Here is a 20,774-nt window from a genome sequence, read left to right as displayed (position 1 = left end):
TTCTGGCCAGTGGCCCTTGTACATGAGTTTTGCTTTGGTAGAAGTGATGCTAGTATCCATGCTCTTTGCATTCAGGTGGTTTTCTTGGATGACTTCGAAGTTAATCTGAAGCCGGCCCGTGACCTGGGGATGGTCACCATCCTCGTGCATGACACTGACACTGCCCTGAGGGAGCTGGAGAAAGTAACCGGGGTGCAGGTAACTTTCTGTCCGCTCTGAGTCAGATTTCCTGTCGCTCATCTGTGTTTAGGTACGCAAGCGACAAAACAAGTGAGGGCGTTCACTGCTCCCGGTGTGGTTCCCAGTAGGGAGCTCCTCGGTGGGAGACCATTACCCTTAGTGCAATCAGCATGATGTCCATGAAGAACTTCCTGTTTCCTTCTCTGCAGTCAGTGAACAGGAAAAGGACACTCTGAGAGCAAGAATCTATACTGGTCAGACTCAGAGGACCAAGACTAGAGTGGGGCCTTCAAAGCCACCCATTCAGAGTAAATACTGAGAATGTAGCTGCTGGGTTTGCCCCTGGGGTGTGGAGGGGGGCCCCAGTGCTTCTCTGCTCTGCCTGGTCATGCTGCTTGCACTCAGATGTAGTGGTTTAGCTCCACCTGGGTCACACCCTCTTGGCAGTCAGAGGGAAGGCTCCTAAGTAAACCTGTCCCGAGCCCGGGAGGCTGGGCTGCCCGTAATAATGCCCCTGGGGGCTGATGGGATTAGCCTGCTGTGCCAGAGCTCTTGTTCTTGTAATGTTACCTAAGATCACTGATCCCACTGAGTCTGGGAGTGACAGTTTCGTAGGCTTTTGTAGGCCATGCTTTGCTCGTGTCAGTATGATGGGAAAGGAGGTGCGGGAGCCCATACACTTGATTGACGTAAAAGGCGTCACACTGTTTTTCCAAAGGGAACTATATTAGCTTCCTACGGCTGCCAGAAAGTAGCACAGACTTGGTGGCTGAGACAGCAATCTCTCTAGGAGTCTAGAAGTCTAAGAGCAAGTTGTTAAGGGTTGGTTTCTTCTGAAGGCTTCTTGCTGTGTCTTCACACGGTCTTCCCCTGTATGTGTCTCTTCTTGTAAACACACCAGTCAGATTGGATTCTGTCTCCAGTAGGTCCACTACAGGGGCGTCATTTAAGGTTCATCACCTCTTTAAAGACCTTCTCTCCAAATATTAGTCACATTCTGAGGTCCTGGGGGTTAGGACTTCAGCAGACGCATTTGGAGGGCACACAGTTTTGCCCCCATAACGGGAACAGCTGACTTTTCATCTTTAACAAATAAATTAAAACGTATATCTAATGACTCTACAACCTTAGAGCATCTCACCCAAGCTTGATTTGTCCTTCTGCAAGCCTGGAGGTCTTGTGCAGCAGAGAAGAAAGCATCCAAACTTAGAATTGGAGCATCCTTTTGCCGGTTCCACTTACCAGGTTCCTCCCCTCATTACCTCTGAGCCACAGACACCTGTCCTGTAAAATTGGGAAAGTGAGCCATTGTCCCACCTACCTTTTCCTCAGGGATATGGGGAAGGTATAAGGAAAAATGATAATCATTTCTTTTTAAACAGAGGAGAAGCGCCTCTTGTCTCTCAGGAAGGCTGTGGGAATCAGTCATAAATGGGCTTTATAAACTGGACAAACACATGGCAGAATCATTAGATAGGAAACCCACACCCTCCCCACCCCTGGAACCAATGGGACATCCCTGGTGTGTGACCTAGGAAGTCGGGGACATATCAGATAAAGGACCCCAGGTACGCTGGCCCTGGTGGGTGTCTGGGCTCCTTCACTGCCGTCAGAGGCACCCAGCTGCCCATCCCCACGGGCCACACCCTGGGTCCTCTCCAGACGCCACAGAGGTGGGCGCCCACCTATCTCAACCTCTGAGGATGCCCAGGAAGACTCTTCCGTGTTTCGAATTAGGTGAATTCCATAGCCTACTCCTCCGCATTTTAGAGGGCAGAAAACTGGGTAGCGGAAGAGAACGGCTTCTTCCTTAGGTCTCACCTTTAGGACTAAAGATGAGAAGTCAAACGGTGGGAGTCACCAACATGATGCTGTTCACAAAAGGCCCACTTATATGTGCTCAGCATCCTGTCCTTTGTCATTTCTGTCTCAAGGAAACCGACACCAGTACATTACGGAAGCTTCTTAAGGATCCTTTGCTCAGGAATTTTCCTGTTTACCGAGATGGACAAAGATGGGTAACCTGACCCCCCTGGGTCTCCAGAGGACAGAACTGGGGCCGGCAGGCAGAAGGCTTTCATCAGCTGAATTGCATCTCCCCCACCAAATTCATATGCTGAAGCCCTAACCCCCAGGACCTCACAATGTGACTGTATTTGGAGATTGGATCTTTAAAGAGGTATTTAAGGTAAAATGAGGTCATAAGGATGGGCCCTAATCCATTAAAACTGGTGTCCCTATAAGAAGAGGAGATTAAGACACAGACACACACAGAGGGAAGGCCATGTGAGGATACGGGGAGAAGACGGCTGTCTACAAGTCAAGGAGAGAGGCCTCAGGAGGAACCAACCCTGCCAGCACCTTCTTGGACTTCCAGCTTCCAGAAGTGTGAGAAAACAAATGTCTGTTGTTTAAGCACCCCAGTCTGCGGCACAGTGTTGTGGCCGCCCGAGCTGACCCATACAAGGCCCGGAGAGTTCGATTTTGGCCGACTTGAGGAAGAAACCCTTCAACAGAGTCATGTAATGATGGGATGACTGCTCTGTGAACTTGGCATTCCTGGCTGTGTCCAGCATGAGCCTGGGTGACTACTTGAGGAACTGCCCTAGAGAAGAATTATATTCATTAAAGTCCAAAATCTCAGTGTTTGGGAGCAAGTGGTGTTTATTCCTCGCAGATGTGAAATTCAGTGGGTGGTGGCCAGGGGCTTGCCTCACAGCCATTCTAGGACCCAGGTTGATGGAGAACCCCTGTCTTCTATTGGTGGTTTCCGAGGTCACGCCGAACACCAGATGAAAAGGGGGAAAAGAATATAGAGAATCATGTAGGGATTTTCACAGCTCTGGTGGTCAGGCCATGCTCTTCTTTTTCTAAATTTTATTTTATTACATTTTTTATATTCTTTACCATTATGGTTTATCACAGGATATTGAATATCATTCCCTGTGCTATACAGTAGGACCTTGTTGTTTATCCATTCTAAATGTAATAGTTTGCATCCACTAACGCCAAATCCCCAATCCATTCCTCTCCCTCCCCACCTCCCCCGTGGCAACCACAAGGTTGTTCTCTGTCTGTGAGTGTGTTTCTGTTTTGTAGGTAGGTTCATTTGTGCCATATGTTAGATTCCACATATAAGTGAGATCACACATATGGTATTTGTCTTTCCCTTTCTGACTTACTTCACTTAGTATGATCATCTCTAATGGCATAGGCCATGCTCTTTGTCTGCATCCTGTTGGCCAGAACTCAGTCACCGGACTCCACTGACCCTAGAGAAGAGGGGGCTGGGTTGGTCAGTCACCCATAGGACTCAGGAAGCCATGGCAAAGGTGACCCAGGGGCTGTCTTATGGAGTTTTGTGAACTCACTCTGAGGCCTTCTCGTGGAAGGAAGCAGAGCCATCTGCCTCACTGTGTCTCTCTTACTTTCAGCTTCTCCAAACTGCAGCCCCCCGACCAATTCCCTGCGATCCAAGCACCGTGAGCCATGGGTACGTGCCCATAAAGGTGAGTCAGCGCTCTCTCACCAGCAGCTGAGTCTCTCTAACCAGCCCCCCAAAACGACTTGTGAGACGTTTGTGAAATCTCAAGGGTAGCTACACATCCATCATGTATATGGAAATGGTATTTCCCACAAGTATGATTCCTCAAAAATCAATAGCAGGGCTTCCCTGGTGGTGCAGTGGTTGAGAGTCCGCCTGCCAATGCAGGGACATGGGTTCGGGCCCTGGTCTGGGAAGATCCCACATGCCGCAGAGCGGCTGGGCCCGTGAGCCATGGCCGCTGAGCCTGCGTGTCCGGAGCCTGTGCTCCGCAACAAGAGAGGCCGCGACAGTGAGAGGCCCGTGCACCGCGATGAAGCGTGGCCCCCGCTCGCCACAACTAGAGAAAGCCCTTGCACAGAAACGAAGGCCCAACACAGCCAAAAATAAAATAAATAAATGAAAATTTAAGAAGCTAAAAAAAAAAAAATCAATAGCAGACGCGGACCAATGTGGTCAGACTCCCACGGAACAACAGGCCACGTGGGGCCTTGCTCTGTCCCCACAGCCTGCATGTCTGGCACTTTATTTCATTATTTCATCCATCGGGTGTTATCGGCCCTTCCTTTGTGTCAGGCACGGGCCAGATAGGGATGCAGGGAGGCACCAGATACAGAGAGGGAAACGCCCAGTCATTAGCCCAGGGGTCAGGGCTGCAGCAAGACCAAGGCCACGTGCAGAGGGGCCCTGACTCCTGACCCAGCCGGGATACAGAGCAGGGCTTTAAAACATCTTCTCAGGTTCACTTTGGGATCTTTCTTCATTTGTCACTGTGGCCATTTAACTAAGAGAGGACCTAAAGCTACGGGTTAGCTCCCAAGTAGAACAAAACTCAGCAGTTGCTTTGGAGCCAGGTGGAACCAGTTTGAATCCTGGCTTTGGCACTTACTAAGTTAGCAAACGTGGGCACATTTCTTATCATTCTGGACCCCAGTGTACACAGCTTTATAATGAGATGGCGATAATACCTCCCCTCAGTGTTCTTGTAAGGATTAATTGAAATAACCCGTGTTGATCACGGGGGGTAGTACCTCGTGCTTCATAAAGAAGGGAGCTGGTGTCCTGAGCTGTGCAGGTCTGGGACCTGGGGAGGACCTGATGCCCCAGAGGAGAGCCCCATGGATGTTCAGTGAGCATTTGCTATTTGCTAGGCACAGAGAGAAATACCTAGATGAATGGAGGTCTTCTGTGACCTCAAGGATGGTACGGCCTGCATTCTGCCAAGGTAACATTCCCTGCAGTTACATCACAGGATGCGGCCCTAACGGCAGTGGCTCAAGCGCTCAGAATGGGCTCTGAAGGGGGTGGAGAAAGTGACTGTAATTGCGGGGGCTGAGATTCAGTGGTGAGGTGAGCATCAGAGGATGAGTGGGATTTGGATAGTGAGAAAGGGCTTTTCTGGTCAACGTGGCTGCGCTTAGAACCCTGGGTGCTCCTGGACCAGTTTCATAAGGTTTCATAAGCCCCCTTCAGACCTCGTCTCTAATGTTGATGCCGAGTAAGGGGCTCTTTGCCTGGGGCTGGGGTCTGTCTGGGCTGTGACCCTGCCTCTCCAATCCTACAGACAGGGTTACTCTCATAATCCTGATGCTTGCGTATCCAGCCAGTTTCAGTAGATTCCCCATTTGACCTTGAAGGAGTGTGATCAGAGCTGCCTAACCACTTCCTCTGCCCTCACCCCAAAACTATAGGGCTGGGGCAGTGGCCTCTGGGGAGCCCAGGCTCTGGGAGTGCTGTTGCCTTGATGCTAATGCAACTCCGAGTGCGTTGATAACAGGTCTTTTCAGTTTTCTGGCTTAACGGCAATTTTAGAGCACACTGTTCAAAGGATGGGAAAGTGCATGCATTTGCTGAGCTACTCAGCTGAATCAAATACCTAGCAGCAAGAACGAGCCTTCTAGTTAAGATCCATTGAGGACAGAGGCGGAGTAGGATCATTTGATTGGACATCAGAACGATAACATTTTTCAGTATAAAGGAGCATACAATTTAAAGTTCAAGTCCCTCCTTTTGCCAAGTACTAAAGGGAAGACTAGAGAACATATTCTGATTAAAAAAAAAGACTGTAGTCCAAGAAAGGGTTTGTGAAATGTCAGCCCGATGTTTTCTTGAGCGAAATAGCTTGTTGGGAATTGTGAATGAAACTTCCGGTTTGGAACGCCAGCTTGGAGTAGTGTGAGATGCAGCGAAATAGAGTTGTTCCAAGTGGCTTTCTATAACGTGAAGCTTATTTTTCTCATTTGTTTCCACTAGAAAGTTAGAGATGAAGTACTTTGGGGGAAAAATAGGGTACTTTGACTATATATTGCTTTAGTTCTTTTGCTTAGACCCCCCTGTAATAGTCAGAGTAGGCTCAGTGCTGTAACAAACAGCCCCACACTTTCAGTGGCTTGACTCCAGGTTTGTTTCTGGCTTGCAGCACAATCCCATGTGGGTTGGGAGTAGGCTCTCTCCTCGCAGTCATTCAAGCACCCAGGCTCCTTCTTTCTGCAGGTTCTTCCGTCCTCAAGGCCCAGTCCATTCAGGTGCAGATAGGAAAAGAGAGGGAGAACCAGGTGCGCGGGAGGTTTACGGCCCAGATGGGGCACACATTTCTTCTGCTCATATGCCACTGGCCAGTCACGCGGCCACTGCAGGAAGGTTGGGGGAGGCCTGGAAAATACCAGCAGGAGGCAAGGAGAAGAGAAGAAGGTGGATATTGGGCCCCGGCAGTCTTGGCCATACCCACGTAGCCCACAAAGGACTGGAAGTATAGCAAAGCTGGAAAAAATGTTCATATTCAAGAGCTAAACAGCTTTTAATGAAATAATCATGGTATTCTGCACCTTCATGTGAATACCATGCCCTGTACAAAATCAGCCCCCAGTTTAAAGTGTGGAAAACATGTCAAATGACAGCAGAAACTCTGACAGGATGAGGGCCTCTTAGGGAGGAAGGCCAAGTTGTTTTGTTTTCCAACATTATGATCTTCTTTTCAGGCTCTTGTTCCAGTGAAACTGCCTGTTTTTATTGCACAGTTCGATCACGTGTCTCTTCTCAGACATTTTCTTCTAACATTGGTGGGTTTTTTGCTGAGAAAGCTGGGTCAGGCACGATCTGGCAACGTATTGAAATGGCCCGGGGCGATCTGCGGAAGAGGTGCCTGGTTACCCCCGGCCTGCACTGAGGTCACTCCCCGCTCACCTCTCTCTTCTACAGCCTGGGATGTGTCTGCATTTTGTGGAGCTGGGCTCTGGCCCTGCCGTATGCCTCTGCCATGGATTTCCGGAGAGCTGGTTCTCTTGGAGGTACCAGGTAAGGGAAACTGGGGGAAGTACGCCCCAGTCAGGGTGAGGGGAGAGAAGTGTCTAGATGGTGTGAGCCAACCTGGAATATCATTAAGAAGCTGACACCTTACTGTGGAGCATCATCTCCCAAGTATGACCACGATATCTCTGAAATGTTGGGGCCGGAGATTGCTCCAGAGCTCAGATCTGTGCTAGCCTATATGCCACCTTTGCAGATTAAAAAAAGCATACTTCCTCAAGATGCTTTATGCCACCTGCTGGGACATCTCTGTAATGAATATAGAAATCTGCAAGGTCTTGGCTAGGAAAGGTGCTCTGTCAGGTGTGGCATTAGGTGCAGGGCACAAACCCTATGACCATCCATGGCAGCCGGGTGGGCTCATTCCAGCCCCATGGTGAGGACACCAGGTAGTGCCACGTGGCACTTTGAATTGAACCATTTACAATAACAGGGAGATAGAAGGAAGCAAAGAGGTGACGTCAGCAAAACACTGATGAACCCACACTGGAGAGGGTCTGAATTGTTTCTTTTCCAGATCCCTGCTCTGGCCCAGGCGGGCTTCCGGGTACTAGCGGTGGACATGAAAGGCTACGGAGAGTCATCTGCTCCTTCTGGTAGGTTAGCTGTTTTACAGCTGTCGGTGTTGGTCATGCCTTCTGACTGTCTGAGTTCTCCAACTGCACTGTCTTCCCCTGGTCCCAGGTCAGAGCAGGCAGCCCTTCTAGGGGGTCTGACTTCCCCCTCCCTTCGCAGCTCCTGCAGTGTCTGTGTCTGTGCACTTTGGGCCCCAGAGGTCTCTCCTCCTCATACTCTGAATGAATTCAAGAAACCCAACGGCCTGTGTCCCAAGGGGGTCTCCTGCTAGTCATTGAGGATACAGGATGTAGGAGGTACCATCCCGCTCCAGAACTATTTTCATCTTGGAGAACTGAAACTCTGTACCCATTAAACAATAACTCCCCATTCTCCCTCCCCTCAGCCCCCAGCAAGCACCCTTCTGCTCTCTCACTCTATAAATTTGACTAGTCTAGGTACCTCATCTAAGTGGATCATACAGTATTTATCCTTTTGTGACTGACTGACTTCACTTAGCAAAATGTCTTCAAGGTTCATCCATGTTACAGCATATGTCACAATTTCCTTCCTTTTTAAGGATGAATCATATTCTGTTGTATGTATAGACCACGGTTTGTTTATCCATTCATCCATCGATGGATACTTGGGTTGCTACTGTGAATACTGCTGCTATGAACATGGGTGTACAAATATCTCTTTGAGTCCCTCCTGTCAGTTCTTTGGGGTATATACCCAGAAGTGGAACCGCTAGATCATATGGTAATTCATAGGCCAGATTCTTAACCCAGCGTCTGTGGATCCCAGTGGGAGTCTGTCCAAGGATGGGTGTCAGGGACCTGTGAACCCTTGAGAACATGTGTGGGTCTATGAGCATTTTCCTTGGGGAGGGGGGAGTCCATTGTTTTTATCTGTTTCAGAGGGATCCTCAGCCCCAAACCTTTAAGAACCCTGGGTGGAGGCAGGGATGGGAAGCAGCCAGGTGTGCAGCAGAGCCGCTGGTCCTTCCGTGGTCAGTGATGCTCTTAGCAGCTTAGCAAGCCAAGCAGCAGCTCACCACCCCTTTTCTGAGCTGCTTCGGCTGCATGCATGTCAGGCCTGTCGTGTTGGGTTTGAAGCCCGCTGACGTGGGCTGGGGCTCTCAGTCACTCAGGAGGCCACCACCAGGCCACTCAGCCTGTCATGACAGAGATGTGCTTCCATGGTTGTTCCCTAAATGTCATGGTGTCGACTCAGCTGCTCCTCACTGCCTCTTGAACAATGCAGAAGCATTTTAGACAAAAGGAAGGACTTCAGTCCAAATATTCAGGAAAGACATCTAAGGTTTTTTTTTTTTAATTTCATTATTTAAATGTTTATTTTTATTTATCTATACTGCAATCTTCCCTGAATCCCCTGGGCATTACTTAGTAATATAATTTATCATTCAAACTACAACACTATTAAAAGAGAAACTATTAATAATAACACATAAACTAAAACTGTCCTGGACAAACTGGGACTTATGGTCATACCCTAATTATGACTCTTTTTTTTAAATAAAAACATAATTTACATGTTAACTGTTGTCAAAGATTATACATAACATTAATTCTAAAGCCAAGTGCAATGATTTGGAATGCATATATGTACATTTCAGATCATTTGTATATAAATTTCAGATCATTTGGCAGTAGATTTTAAGTAACAAATTATTTTCCCTTAAAATTATGAAGCCTTTGTCCTAGTATTTTCTAGCTTCCCTTGTTGCTATACAGCATTCCAGTGCCATGGTACCTTTTTTCCTTACCCTTGAGACTTTTAGGATCTTTATCTGTTGTGTTCTAAAATGTTATGATATTGTGCTATGATATGGGTCTTTTTTCATCTACTTTTCTGGGTACATTTAACTTTCAGTTCTTGGAAATTTTCTTGAATTATTTCTTTGAAAATTTTTTTCTCCTGTTTTCTCTGTTTTTCTTTCTTTTTCTTTTCTGGAATTGCTATTATTGGTAAAACGTCCATACTGCCCAAAGCAATCTACAGAGTCCACGCAATCCCTATCAAAATCCCAATGACATTTTTTACAAAAATAGAAAAAACAATTCTACAATTCATATGGGTCCACAAAAGACTACAAATAGTCAAATCAATCTTAAGAAAGAACAAAGCTGGAGGACTCATACTTCTTGATTTCAAAATACATTACAAGGCTACAGTAATCAATACAGTATGGTATTGGTATAAAGACAGACATACACGCCGATGGAATAGAGAGTCCAGAAATGAACCCTTGTGTATCTGGTCAGATAACCTTCAACAAGGGTGCCAAGGCCACTCAATGGGGAAAGGACAGTCTGTTCAACAAATTGTGTTGTAAAAACTGAATATCCATATGCAAAATAATGAAATTGTACCCTTATCTTACACCATCCACAAAAAACAACTCAAAGTAGATTACAGGCTTAAACTGAAGACCTGACACTAAAATTCCTAAATGAAAACATAGTGGAAAAGCTTCATGATGTTGGTATTAGCAATGGTTTCATGGATATGACACCAAAAGCACAGGCAACAACAACAAAAATAAACAAGCAGACTATATCAACCTAAGAATTTTATAAGATATTTTTTTTTTTGCCAAAGGGGCTCTTTTAGTTTTCTGGTAATTTTTAAACATGCAAATTAAGTGTATTTCTTTTATTTTTAATTGCAGAAATAGAAGAATATTCCATGGAAGTGTTATGCAACGTAAGAAGGATTTTTGGGTAACATCTGTAACTTCTTCTCCATCCTTGTGTTTTCATTGATATAAGACAGAAGTGTGGGTGTTCATTTAAATCCCAGGAAAGCAGCATTTCACAACATTTGGGTACGAATTCTTTCTGAAAGTCGAAGTATTTTGAAATAATAGCCAACGTTGACTGTATATCAAGTACTTTTCTAAGTATTTGATGGAAGAGGAAACTGAGTCATGGGGAGGTTAAGTAATTGCCTGAGGTCAACAGCTTGTAGAGCCAGGTTTAAACCCTGTAGTAGCTCCCATGCTCCTGCTCTTAGCTACCCCACCATATCACCTTTCCCTTCTGAGAATTTAAAAAAATCACTTTATTGTGGTAAACACATTGTTGGCCAGACCTAGGGAGTTAGTGTGTGGACTGGGGACTGCAGAGGCATTCCTGTTCTAAGATAGGCATGCGCACCATCAGGGAGAGGGACCCTCACCTTAGAGCTTGCAGGGGAAGGCCAAGGCTGAGGTGAGGAGAGACTGTCACCCAAACCTCCATCAGCCCTGGAGCAAAAGCAAAGGCTGGAGGGACCGAGAGGAAGAAACAGCCTCCCGCTTGGCCAGAAAACTGGTGATACCAGTGATTATGCTAAAATTACAGAAAGCCTTCATCTAGGAGGGTCACATCTCTGCCTGGAGCACCCCATCAGGCCCCACATGCAGGCTTGATGTCTCATAAGGGGAGCATGGAACTTGTCCGTGCTCAGACAAGTCTGAGGAGCCAGTCTGAGAACCCCAAAGTTAAAGGAATAATAAAGAAGAAAGCAGAGAGATGCTATGAATAAAACTGTAGTGCTGAGGGAGTGGTTTGGACAACATCAGCTGGGGGTCCTAGAAGGAGAAGGTAAAGACGTCCCTGCACCTATTTAATTTCCCCCATTCCTCCTTAATCGCTTCTCTCACTGATGGGGGTCCCAGCTCCCCTCAACCACTGTAGCTGGACCACAATTCTGCACCCTTCATCCCTTAGAGACCCTCTTACATCAGTCTGTTGGTTCCTTATCGGGAACCTCACTTTGCACATTATAGGATTTCTGGGAAACCCTCAGCTAAATTCCCCATTAGTGAGTACATTAGTCAGCTTGGGCTGACATAACAAGCTGACTAATGTACACATAACAAGCTGACATAACAAGACACCACAGACCAGGTGGTTTAAACAACAGAAATGTGTTTCTCACAGTTCCGCGATCTGGGTGCCAGCAGGGTCAGGTTCTGGTGAGCACCCTCTCCTGGCCTGCGGGTGACCACCTTCTCACGGTCTTCACATGGCAGGGAGAGAGAGCCGGCTCTCTGGGACTCTTCTTATAAGAACGCTAATCTTATCAGGTCAGGGCCACACCCTCATGACCTCATTTAACTGTAATTACTTCTGTAAAGACCCTGTCTTCAAATACAGTCACACTGGGAATTAGGGCTTCAACATAGGAATTTTGAGGGGACACAGACATTCAGTCCATATAACAGAGGGTTCAAAAGACCTCCTGACACCATTCAATAATTGTTCCCCTCTCTTCAGGGGGGAAGATGAAAATAAATGATTGAAGTGAATTACACCAATACTGTGAGCCTCCTTCTAAAAAAATATGTGTGTAATTTCACCAATGGAACCTGTCATCTGTGCTTGCTTTTTTTTTTCCCCTTAGTTTATTATAAAAGAGAAACATGGAAATTATTTACATGATGAAAAGATTTCAGAACTTCAGTGGAATGGGCAGCCTCGGTGATGCCATTTCAATAGTGACTTATTTCAGTGTATGTATTTTCCAAGAATGTCACCATCTCTAAATAAGAAGTAATCCTTGTCATCTAGAACGACTTTGGTGCACCCATATTCTGGGAAAAGAACTTCATCTCCAACTTTCATGCTAACTAGTTGAATCTCTCCAACTTTTCCTTTAGAGCCCGATTCAACAGCAACTACTGTTGCTTGCAATACTTTTCCTTGAGTATTTTCTGGAAGCATAATGCTTCCTTTGGATACAGGTTTGGCTGCACTTCTTTCAACTAATGCTTGGCCAAAGAAGGGAAGAAACTTTCTAAATGCCTGTCCCGCCATGACTCCAGCCACTGCAGTTCGTACTCTGCTCTCATGCCACTGCTGCCAGGAGGGACGTGCAGTCTGGCCCTCTGGACATATCTGCTGTTGCCTTTTTTTTTTAATTAATTAATTAGTTTATTTATTTATTTTTGGCTGAGTTGGGTCTTTGTTGCTGCGTGCCAGCTTCCTCTAGTTGTGGCGAGCAGGGGCTACTCTTCGTTGCGGTGCACAGGCTTCTCATTGTGGTGGCTTCTCTTGTTGTTCTTGTCTTTCCTCTGTGTCTGTGTCCAAATCTTCTGTCTTATATTGGATCAGGACCCGCCCTAATGACCCCATTTAACTTAATCACATCTTTACTTAAGATCCTATCTCCAAATAGAGTCACATTCTGAAGTACCAGGGGTTAGGGTTTGGGCTTCAGCATATGAATTTTGTGGGGGGGGGGGTGGGGAAGGTGGGGGACACAATTCAGACTGTAACCAAGGCAAACACAGTAATTCTAACCTCGAAGCCGCTGAGGTGATGGATACAGTTCTGATTTTGTGTGTGTGTTTTCTTTCTTAGGACATGGTCACCTTCCTGGATAAGTTGGTAAGTAATTATTTTGAACTCATCTCTTTGGAGAATTCTGTTTGGAAGTGGGCAATTAAAGAAAAGCTGTGACCTTTGAAGGTGTCAGCTGTTAGAGCCCTGAAGGGAGTGGTATGGGAGGGGGAAGGTGGGGTGGTGGGCCGGAAGGGATTATAAAGACAGGTTTGGAGAATATAGAGGTGAGATTGGTTTGGTTCTTGTTTCATGAAAAGCATCTTCCAGGGGATAGAATGTCTCTGTTGGCTTTAAGCCAGATGAAGAGCCTTAGTGCCAGCTGAAGAAGGTTGGGAAACATCCGATAGGCTAATACTTCCCAGCTTCTTAAAACTTCCATCCCTTTTGACATATTTAAAATCGAATGTCTTCGTTTAACATGGTTTGGAATGTCAAACTCAATGAAAACGATCAACAGGGGTCATCTGAGAATACACTGCCGCAGAGCACACACACTCTTCTGAGACTCAGGTACATCCTCTGCCACCTTCAGTCAGGTCACGTGGCAGAAGGGAGACACCGCAGCATGGCTGAGGGGGCAGAGGGCCCAGCCAGGACAGTGACAGTACAGGGGGGCTGAGATGACGAAGGAGTTCCAGATCTACAGCAGGGCCTGGTGTAGGACGTGCGGTAACAATGTCATGTCCCATCCTCTGCAGATTCTCAGTCCTGTGGAACTGGCTTTGGAACTTTTGAGTGTGATGGGGATAGCTAAGGCCCAGTGTGGCCGCCCCACTCCTGACTTTTTCTAGAAGATTTCCAACTGGCTGGGAACGTCTCTTATTCTGATGGTTGAGAGGGAGTCTCTGTGGTTGCTGGCCAGCTGGGTCAGGTGTCCGTCCCCGGCCCAGTCATGACTAGGATATGTGGGAAGGAGACTGGGCCAACCTGGATGACCTGGGTGACCAGATGAGGTGGTCATTTGCCACCTGGAGGTGGTGCCTGAAGCCTTTGGAGGAGATGAGCTCCCCAACGACAGGCCTGAAGGCTGAGCCATGGAATAGTCCCAAGTGAGAGGTAGAGAGAGGGAGTCGTAGACTCAGGGAAGTAAGAAGAGTCTGGAAAGCAGAGTTTCACAGAAGCCCAGGGAAGAATGTTTCAAAGGAAATGCCTCATGCTGCTGTTGACTAAAAAAAAAAGCACACCCTAAAAGTTGAGAATTGTGTTTTATTTGGTGGACAAACTGAGGACGTAAGCCCGATACAGCATCTCAGATAGCTCTGAGACTGCTTCCAGAGAGGTAAGAGAGGAGGCAGGATATATAGTAGTTTCTGCAACAAAGTCTAGGTAGTCGGAACATCAAAAGATTACTCTTAATTAAAGAAAACCACGTATCTCAAGTTAAGGAATTTAGCATTTTTCTCTGTATTGGAAGGTGCAAGAGTCTGGGCTCATAGAAATCATTCCTTCGACATGCACCTCTGCTAGCTGGGGCCGGTATCCTGCTTTTCTCCATCCTGAATCCCCTCCGGGTGCCCCATTGAGGGTGGCTGCAGTGACTGAGGGCTTGGCAGTGGGCAGCCTGTTTGTCTCCATCCTGAGTTCCCTGAGGGTTCACCAGCGGGGTGACTGCAGTGACTTGGTGGCTGCAACATCCTTTGTTTACTGATACGCCAGGCAGCATTTTTTTCACTCACACTGCAGAACAATCGGAAGAATGAGAACCAGGAGGGGAACAAAATTATTAGTGATTAGTAGCCTTAAAGAGAGACGTTTCAGTGGACTTGGGCGTAGCAGGGAAGAAGCCACTGGAGGGACTTAGGAAGGTCGTTAGGGAGGCACCTGATATAAACCATTGTGAAAAGCGGGAGAACACAGGAGACGGAGTGTGGCAGAGAGCTGAGGCAAGGAACCGCCTTTCCAGCTCCTTTCCAGCTGGTGGTGGGGCCGGGGCGGATCGGAGGCCCTAAAGCGCCCAGCGGGTGGCATAGAGGAGGGAGCCCTAGTTTAGGTTAGGAGACCTGGGTCTGAATGGCGGTTCCCCCATTTACCATCCGTGCAGCCTGGCCAAGTCACCCGCCCCCTGTGAGCCATCTTTTCATTGGTAAAATGTGAGTTCGAAGGTTACTGGGAGGATTCCAGATAAAGGGCCTGTGACACAGAAGATCCTGCACAAAGGGAGCTGTGGTCGCTCGTGGTTACAGCAGCAGAGGAGAGGAAGGCGCAGGGAGAAACTGGGAGGTAAAGGATGCTTCTGAGTTGTGTAGAAAAGATCTGAAAGAATGGGGAACAGAATAATAACCACTCAGTGAAAGATGAGCACGGAGGGCAGGGGCGGTGTCATTCTAACGTGAAGACAGAAGGGAGGAAAGGAGGTGAAACAAAGTTTGATTTGTGGGAAGGTAGAGAGGGAATTCATGGCCAATGGCCTCAGTCTTCTGAGAAGATTTAAGAGGCCAGCCATTTGTGTGCAGGGTCGGCGGGGCCTGTACATGGGACCAGAGGCTTCAAGAGGGCGGGTGTTGGGCGTAGCTGCTGCGGTTAGGCCTAAGGGGAGCCCCCAGGCCTCCGGCTCTCAGCATCCCCTCTCCTGTCCCGGAAAGCTACTCACACTCAGCCCCCTTCTTTGTCCTCCTAGGGCATCGCTCAAGCTGTGTTCATTGGCCACGACTGGGGTGGCATGCTGGTGTGGAATATGGCTCTTTTCTACCCCAAGAGAGTGAGGTAATTAGACCTCGGACATCAAGAATTTGGGTCAGACTGGACTTGAATTCCCTAGACTCCTTCCTCAGGTCTTGAATTCCAGAAAACTTCTTGAAAACAATAGGTTATTACCTGGGAAGGTGACACCGTAGCTCCTTAGCTCATTGGTGTATAAGTAGGGAGGGGTTAATGAGCTAACGTCTTGGGCACAAGGCCTGTCCCAATCACCAGTAATGCAACGAATAATTCAGGGCCTGTGTAGCCAGTGGGAATGCAGGAGAATGAGGGTGGGCTTTGAGGGGAGGAAGTGAGGCAGCAGGGGATGTCAGAGTCATAGAACTGAGTGCCAGGAGACACTTTAACCCTGGTCAGAGTCAGAAAATGTGGCTTTCACTTTTACCCTGAACTGGCTACGTGACAAATCACTTCACCCGTTAGGCCCTGGTATCTTCAACCACAAAGTGGTAATGGTCACTCCTACCCGACTCTTCAACCTGCAAAATACAGTAAAACAGATGTCAGGTTGGAATGATATGTCATGATCGCCATCACATCACTCATAATCATTCTCAGAATGACATTTCAGGGCACAAGTGGGAGCTTTCAGGTGATGGGTTTTGAACCTGGAGAGTCAGGTGGTCCTTGTGGCCACACCCCATTTGAGCTGGTAACTGCAGTTAAAGCCTGTCTGACCTCCCATTTCAGCCTCGGATCTTAGCAAATTAATTAAAACGACATCCTTAGCAGCCATCTGTGTTTCCCTAACTAATCCAGTTACTTTTTATTTTGCTGAGTTTATAGGAATGGAAACGCTGGAGAAACTTTGTTCAGCTCAAGCCCAGCTCAAATTGTTGGATGATCTCAAAGACCAGAAAGAATCACACATTTCCTAAAGTATTTTTAAAGTTTTTGCACGCTGTTTTGATCTCTTTAGCTTCTCTCTCTGTCCTCTCTGTCATTCAAAAGTGAGATAAGAAAGCTCTTAAGAATCAAGTTCACCAAAAAGTTACCCTGCAGGCTGTGTTAGATGCTCCTTGAAGGGAACAAAAAGAAATAGAGCAACAACATATGGTCTCCACTTGTTGTTGTTTTATTAAACTTAATCTAGTTCTCCTGTGAGAATTTTAAAAGATTTAACGTGAGCCAAATGAGGTTTTGTGCAGAGTAACATCAGATCCGAGATGCAGGCGTGCTCTGGTTTCCCGTTCCTCTTCTCCTGTGCTGTTTCCACCCTGCCTGCTGTTGATTCTGGAGTAGTTGCTCATTCTACGCCTGCTCTCATCAAAGCAGCCCTGTTACCTCCTTTCTGGGAGGGCGGGAGGGAGCTGAGACCCTCTCGCAGGGCTGTCCAGGATGGGACCCCGCATCTCTGGGTCTGGGAGCATGTTTTATTTAAGGATATTGCTAACAGCACAAATCTCTGCCTTTCTAGCCAGACAATGAATGAAAGAAAAAAAAAAAGCCCACATTTAATGTGGAATATTTCTTTGAATCCTTGGTTTTGCCTTTCTACTGAAATAAGCTTTGGGAACCTATTTAAAATCAGGGTCTATTCACTTGTTTGTTTTATATCCTTTCTTTAACAATCACCTGGAGACGCTGCTGCCAGAAGGAGGCTGTGGTTCAGCTTTTTCTTCATCTTAATGCAGTTGGCAGCAGCATTTATATATTATCATCTTGTTTAGTGATGATTTTTTAATATATGGGATAAATGATATGTCAAAGCAATTAAAAAGAAAACCCCATTCTGTTCAGAATATTTAGTAAAAGCTAGAATTTCTTGACTTGTGATTTAAGTAATGCTTAAAATAGGTTCCCTGTGGTAGCATTAGGAACTTACAGACATCAGTATAACTTATTTTATACCCTAACCTGCACTGTCTAATTGTGGCTGTTGAACTTTTGAAATGTGGCCGGTTTGAATTGAGATTGCTGTAAGTAGAAAATACCTTCCAGATTCCAAAGACTTAGTATGAAAGAAAGAATGTAAAATATCTTATTAGGAATTCTTAATATTGATTACATGTTGAAATTATTAATACTTTAGATATATTGGATTAAATATTAAATTAACATTAAATTTAAAATTAATATTAAGTTAATTAATATTAAATAATATTTAAAATTAATCTCAAATGTTCCTTTTTACTGGTTTTAATTTGGCTACTGGAAAAATTTTAATTATATATATGGCTTGCATTTTATATATATATATATATATATATTTATTTTGCATTATATTTCTATTGGTTGGTGCTGGTTAAGCCTCACCAGTCCTTCCACTGATTGTTTTATTTGCCCTAATTATCCCATTGCTCCTATTTTATATATCTGTTTCTTTTCTGGGAACAAGTTTCCACAGGGTAAGCATGGGATACGGAATTCTTTGCCGACCAGCCAGGCTCAATGTAGTCCTGGCTAACTTCTATCAGTTCTGCCTTTGTGTGGTCTCTCCAATTCACCCTCTCTTCTATTCCTTTTGCTGCCATCCTCTTCCCCTCAGGATGACTAGTCGTCTGCTGGCTTCTCCCCCTCTGTGCATCCACGTGATGGATTGCTGCTTGATACATCACTTCCTGACTGCAGCGCCCATCCACTCTCACCTCTTCCCAGAAGCCTTCATGGCTTTCTTGGTTTTCTGCAGCTTCAAGTCCAGACTCAGGGCCCTTCATGTTCCCGGTCCCACGAGCCTTTCTGGCTTCATTTCCCAAGATGCCCCATTAACCACTTGGCTTCTGGCCCTGTAGACTCCTTGCTCCATCAAACTCAACCCCAAGCTTTGCCTTATTCTAGAACTGGCTCAGGCGACCTCATGATGTTTCCCTTGCAGGTATTGGTTCCCCTCCCCACCTCTCCCCCACCTGTAAAAGTCAAGTTCAAATGCTATCTCTTCCATAAGGTCTTCCGTGATGCCCAACCTAGAAATCCTTTATCTCCTTGAATTCCTGTGGTATTTTGTAGGAATTCCTATGCCTCATTTTGCAGTCTATCTCATAATATAGTCATGGGTGTATTTGACTAGCCTTCCTTATTAGACTATAAGCTCTTGGAGTATTGGTTTTATATTTTCTCTCCCCTAGTATGTGGCGTGGAATTACACTCAACACAGAGTGAAGGAAGGAAGAAATGACTGTGTTTTTACAAACTAGAGAAAGATTGTACTGTTCACGTATTGTAGTCAAGGTGGATATACTGCACGTAACGTGCGTGTATCTTTGTTGAAGGCAAGTAGGTGAGAAATACTGCAGTTTAGTGGCAAAAAAAACAAAAACAAAACACACACACTGGGCTGGAGAGTCAAGAAGTATGGTTTCAGGTCCCGTTCTCCCTGCACTGCTGGTGTGAGGTCTTGTGTGTAGCACTCTCCCACTCTGAGCTTGGGTTCTGACACATGAGGTCCTTTCTGGTCCTTACAGACTGTCTTCTTATGGGGTCTGTGTCTTGACACCTCTTCTTTCCACAGGGCAGTGGCCAGCTTGAATACTCCCTTCATACCAGCAAATCCCAAAGTGTCCCCAATGGAGAGAATCAAAGCCAATCCTGCCTTTGATTACCAGCTCTACTTCCAGGAACCAGTAAGTTTGGGGCAATGATCCCAGCAAGGTTTTTGTTCTTCTTTTGCCTTCCTCGTTCCTTCTTCCCATTGATCGGACTTATCTCTGTCCCCTTGAATTTTCTGTGGCTTGAATGAGAAGTGAGTTCACCGATGGGTTCAGGTGAAGCTGGCGCCAGAGCGGGGCTGGTCCTTCCCGGCTGACGGTGCATTTCTCTGTGTGTGTATTTGGGGTGATAAGGGGATTGGGGGGTGGGGCTGGCGCGTGGGGCTCCCCTGCTTCTCTGAAATTGGGAAATGGGGGCTGAACTCTATTTTGGAGCCGCTTCTTCTCAATTCTCTGGCTGAGAGGCTGGTGAAACCCACCTCTTGGTGGTGACAGCTCCTGGCCTCCCGCCAGGGATTTGATATCTCTGCTGAGGAGTGACATCTGTGATTACAGAGAGTGGCAGAGCCTAAAAGCCCTGCATCAGGCCCCAAGCATCCTTTGAGAGGCGTTCAAGGTTTCTAGGTGTCACCCATGTGCCACAGCTCAAGATGCCTTTCAAAGATGCCCACTGGGGTTTGGGTGATGTGTGATGGGTGTGGCTGCCTCCTTTCACTGGATTCACTGAAACAGCAGCATCTGGCCTGGCTGCACCCCCCATAGCTGCCCTCATCTGTGGAGGGTACCTGCTCCTCTGTTCGTGGGCCCTGGACCCCGACGCCCAGCTATGTCTGGGCAATTCCAAAGAGGATAAAAGATGTTTCCTAACACTCCAAAGAGAGAAGAATAGATCAGATTAATTGACAAAGAGCACGAGAGCATCTCATCACACCCCTCATCCAGCCCTAGCTCGTCTGCTGCTCATAGGAGGTACCATTGCCAGCGAGGGTCACAGCCATCCCAGTTTTGATTTGGCGAGTAACTCTTCTCCAAGAATGATTTTAATTAGTAAGATGGTGGCTTGGAAGAGGAACTTCTTGATGCAAGCAATAATCTGACTCATTCAGTAAGACACCAGGCGCCTCCGGCAACGTCATGACAAGATGCTTGGGTATCACACCCTCCACTGAGGCCAGAGCCCCACTGCCACAGCCCAGAGTGTGGACAGCTAAAGAGCTTCCTCTGGCTTGAATTGAACCACAGTGTCTTGAATTAGTTTGAAGTAACCTTGATCTTGAGAGGTAAAGATGATTTAGATGGTACATTAGTCAGCTAGGGCTGCCATAACCGAGTGCCACAGCCTGGGGGGCTTAAACAGCAAAATGTATTATCTCACTGTTCTAGGGGCCAGAAATCCGAGATCGAGGTGTCTACACAGTTGGTTTCTTCTAAAGCGGTTCTCCTTGCTTTGTACATGGCCCTCTTCTTGCTGTGTCTTCACCATGGCATTTCCTCTGTATGTGTGTGTCCCTGTCCAGATTTCCTCTTCTTATCAGGACACCAGTCACATTGGATCAGGCCCACCCTGATTACCTCATTTTACTTTAATTACCTCTTTAAAGACCTTACCTCCAAATACAGTCACGTTCTGAGGTACTAGGAGTTAGGACTTCATAGGAATTTGGGAGAGACACAGTTCAGCTTGTAACAGGTGGGGACCATGAGGGTGAAGGG

At 46.6% G+C, this 20,774-nt stretch overlaps 1 protein-coding gene and 1 pseudogene across 9 annotated transcripts in view; one reads left to right on the top strand and one right to left on the bottom strand.

Moving 5' to 3' along the window:
* The window catches only part of EPHX2 (epoxide hydrolase 2), a 66,553-nt gene that overhangs the window by 19,088 nt on the left and 26,691 nt on the right, over positions 1-20,774 (top strand). For 5 of the 9 annotated variants that reach the window (XR_012332380.1, XM_073805814.1, XM_073805813.1 and 2 more), the window contains exons 5-12: positions 76-198; positions 3,615-3,689; positions 6,923-7,018; positions 7,548-7,626; positions 10,281-10,315; positions 12,958-12,984; positions 15,557-15,642; positions 19,085-19,196. Coding sequence is in view for 6 of the 9 variants with exons in the window: in XM_073805814.1 (XP_073661915.1) it covers positions 76-198; positions 3,615-3,689; positions 6,923-7,018; positions 7,548-7,626; positions 10,281-10,315; positions 12,958-12,984; positions 15,557-15,642; positions 19,085-19,196 (633 nt within the window). In the remaining 3 variants the exon portion in view is untranslated. Of the gene's footprint in view, positions 1-75; positions 199-2,114; positions 2,856-3,614; positions 3,690-6,922; positions 7,019-7,547; positions 7,627-10,280; positions 10,316-12,957; positions 12,985-14,980; positions 15,160-15,556; positions 15,643-16,422; positions 16,516-19,084; positions 19,197-20,774 lie in introns of those variants that run through there. The other 4 variants (XR_012332381.1, XM_073805815.1, XR_012332382.1 and 1 more) reach the window with 4 other exon arrangements.
* LOC109550896 (10 kDa heat shock protein, mitochondrial pseudogene) lies at positions 12,103-12,411 on the bottom strand (annotated as a pseudogene).

This window comes from Tursiops truncatus, chromosome 6, assembly GCF_011762595.2.
Source record: "Tursiops truncatus isolate mTurTru1 chromosome 6, mTurTru1.mat.Y, whole genome shotgun sequence".
Lineage (NCBI taxonomy): Eukaryota > Metazoa > Chordata > Mammalia > Artiodactyla > Delphinidae > Tursiops > Tursiops truncatus.
Note: the sequence above shows the minus strand (reverse complement) of the source record. Positions and strands in the feature narration are given on the sequence as shown.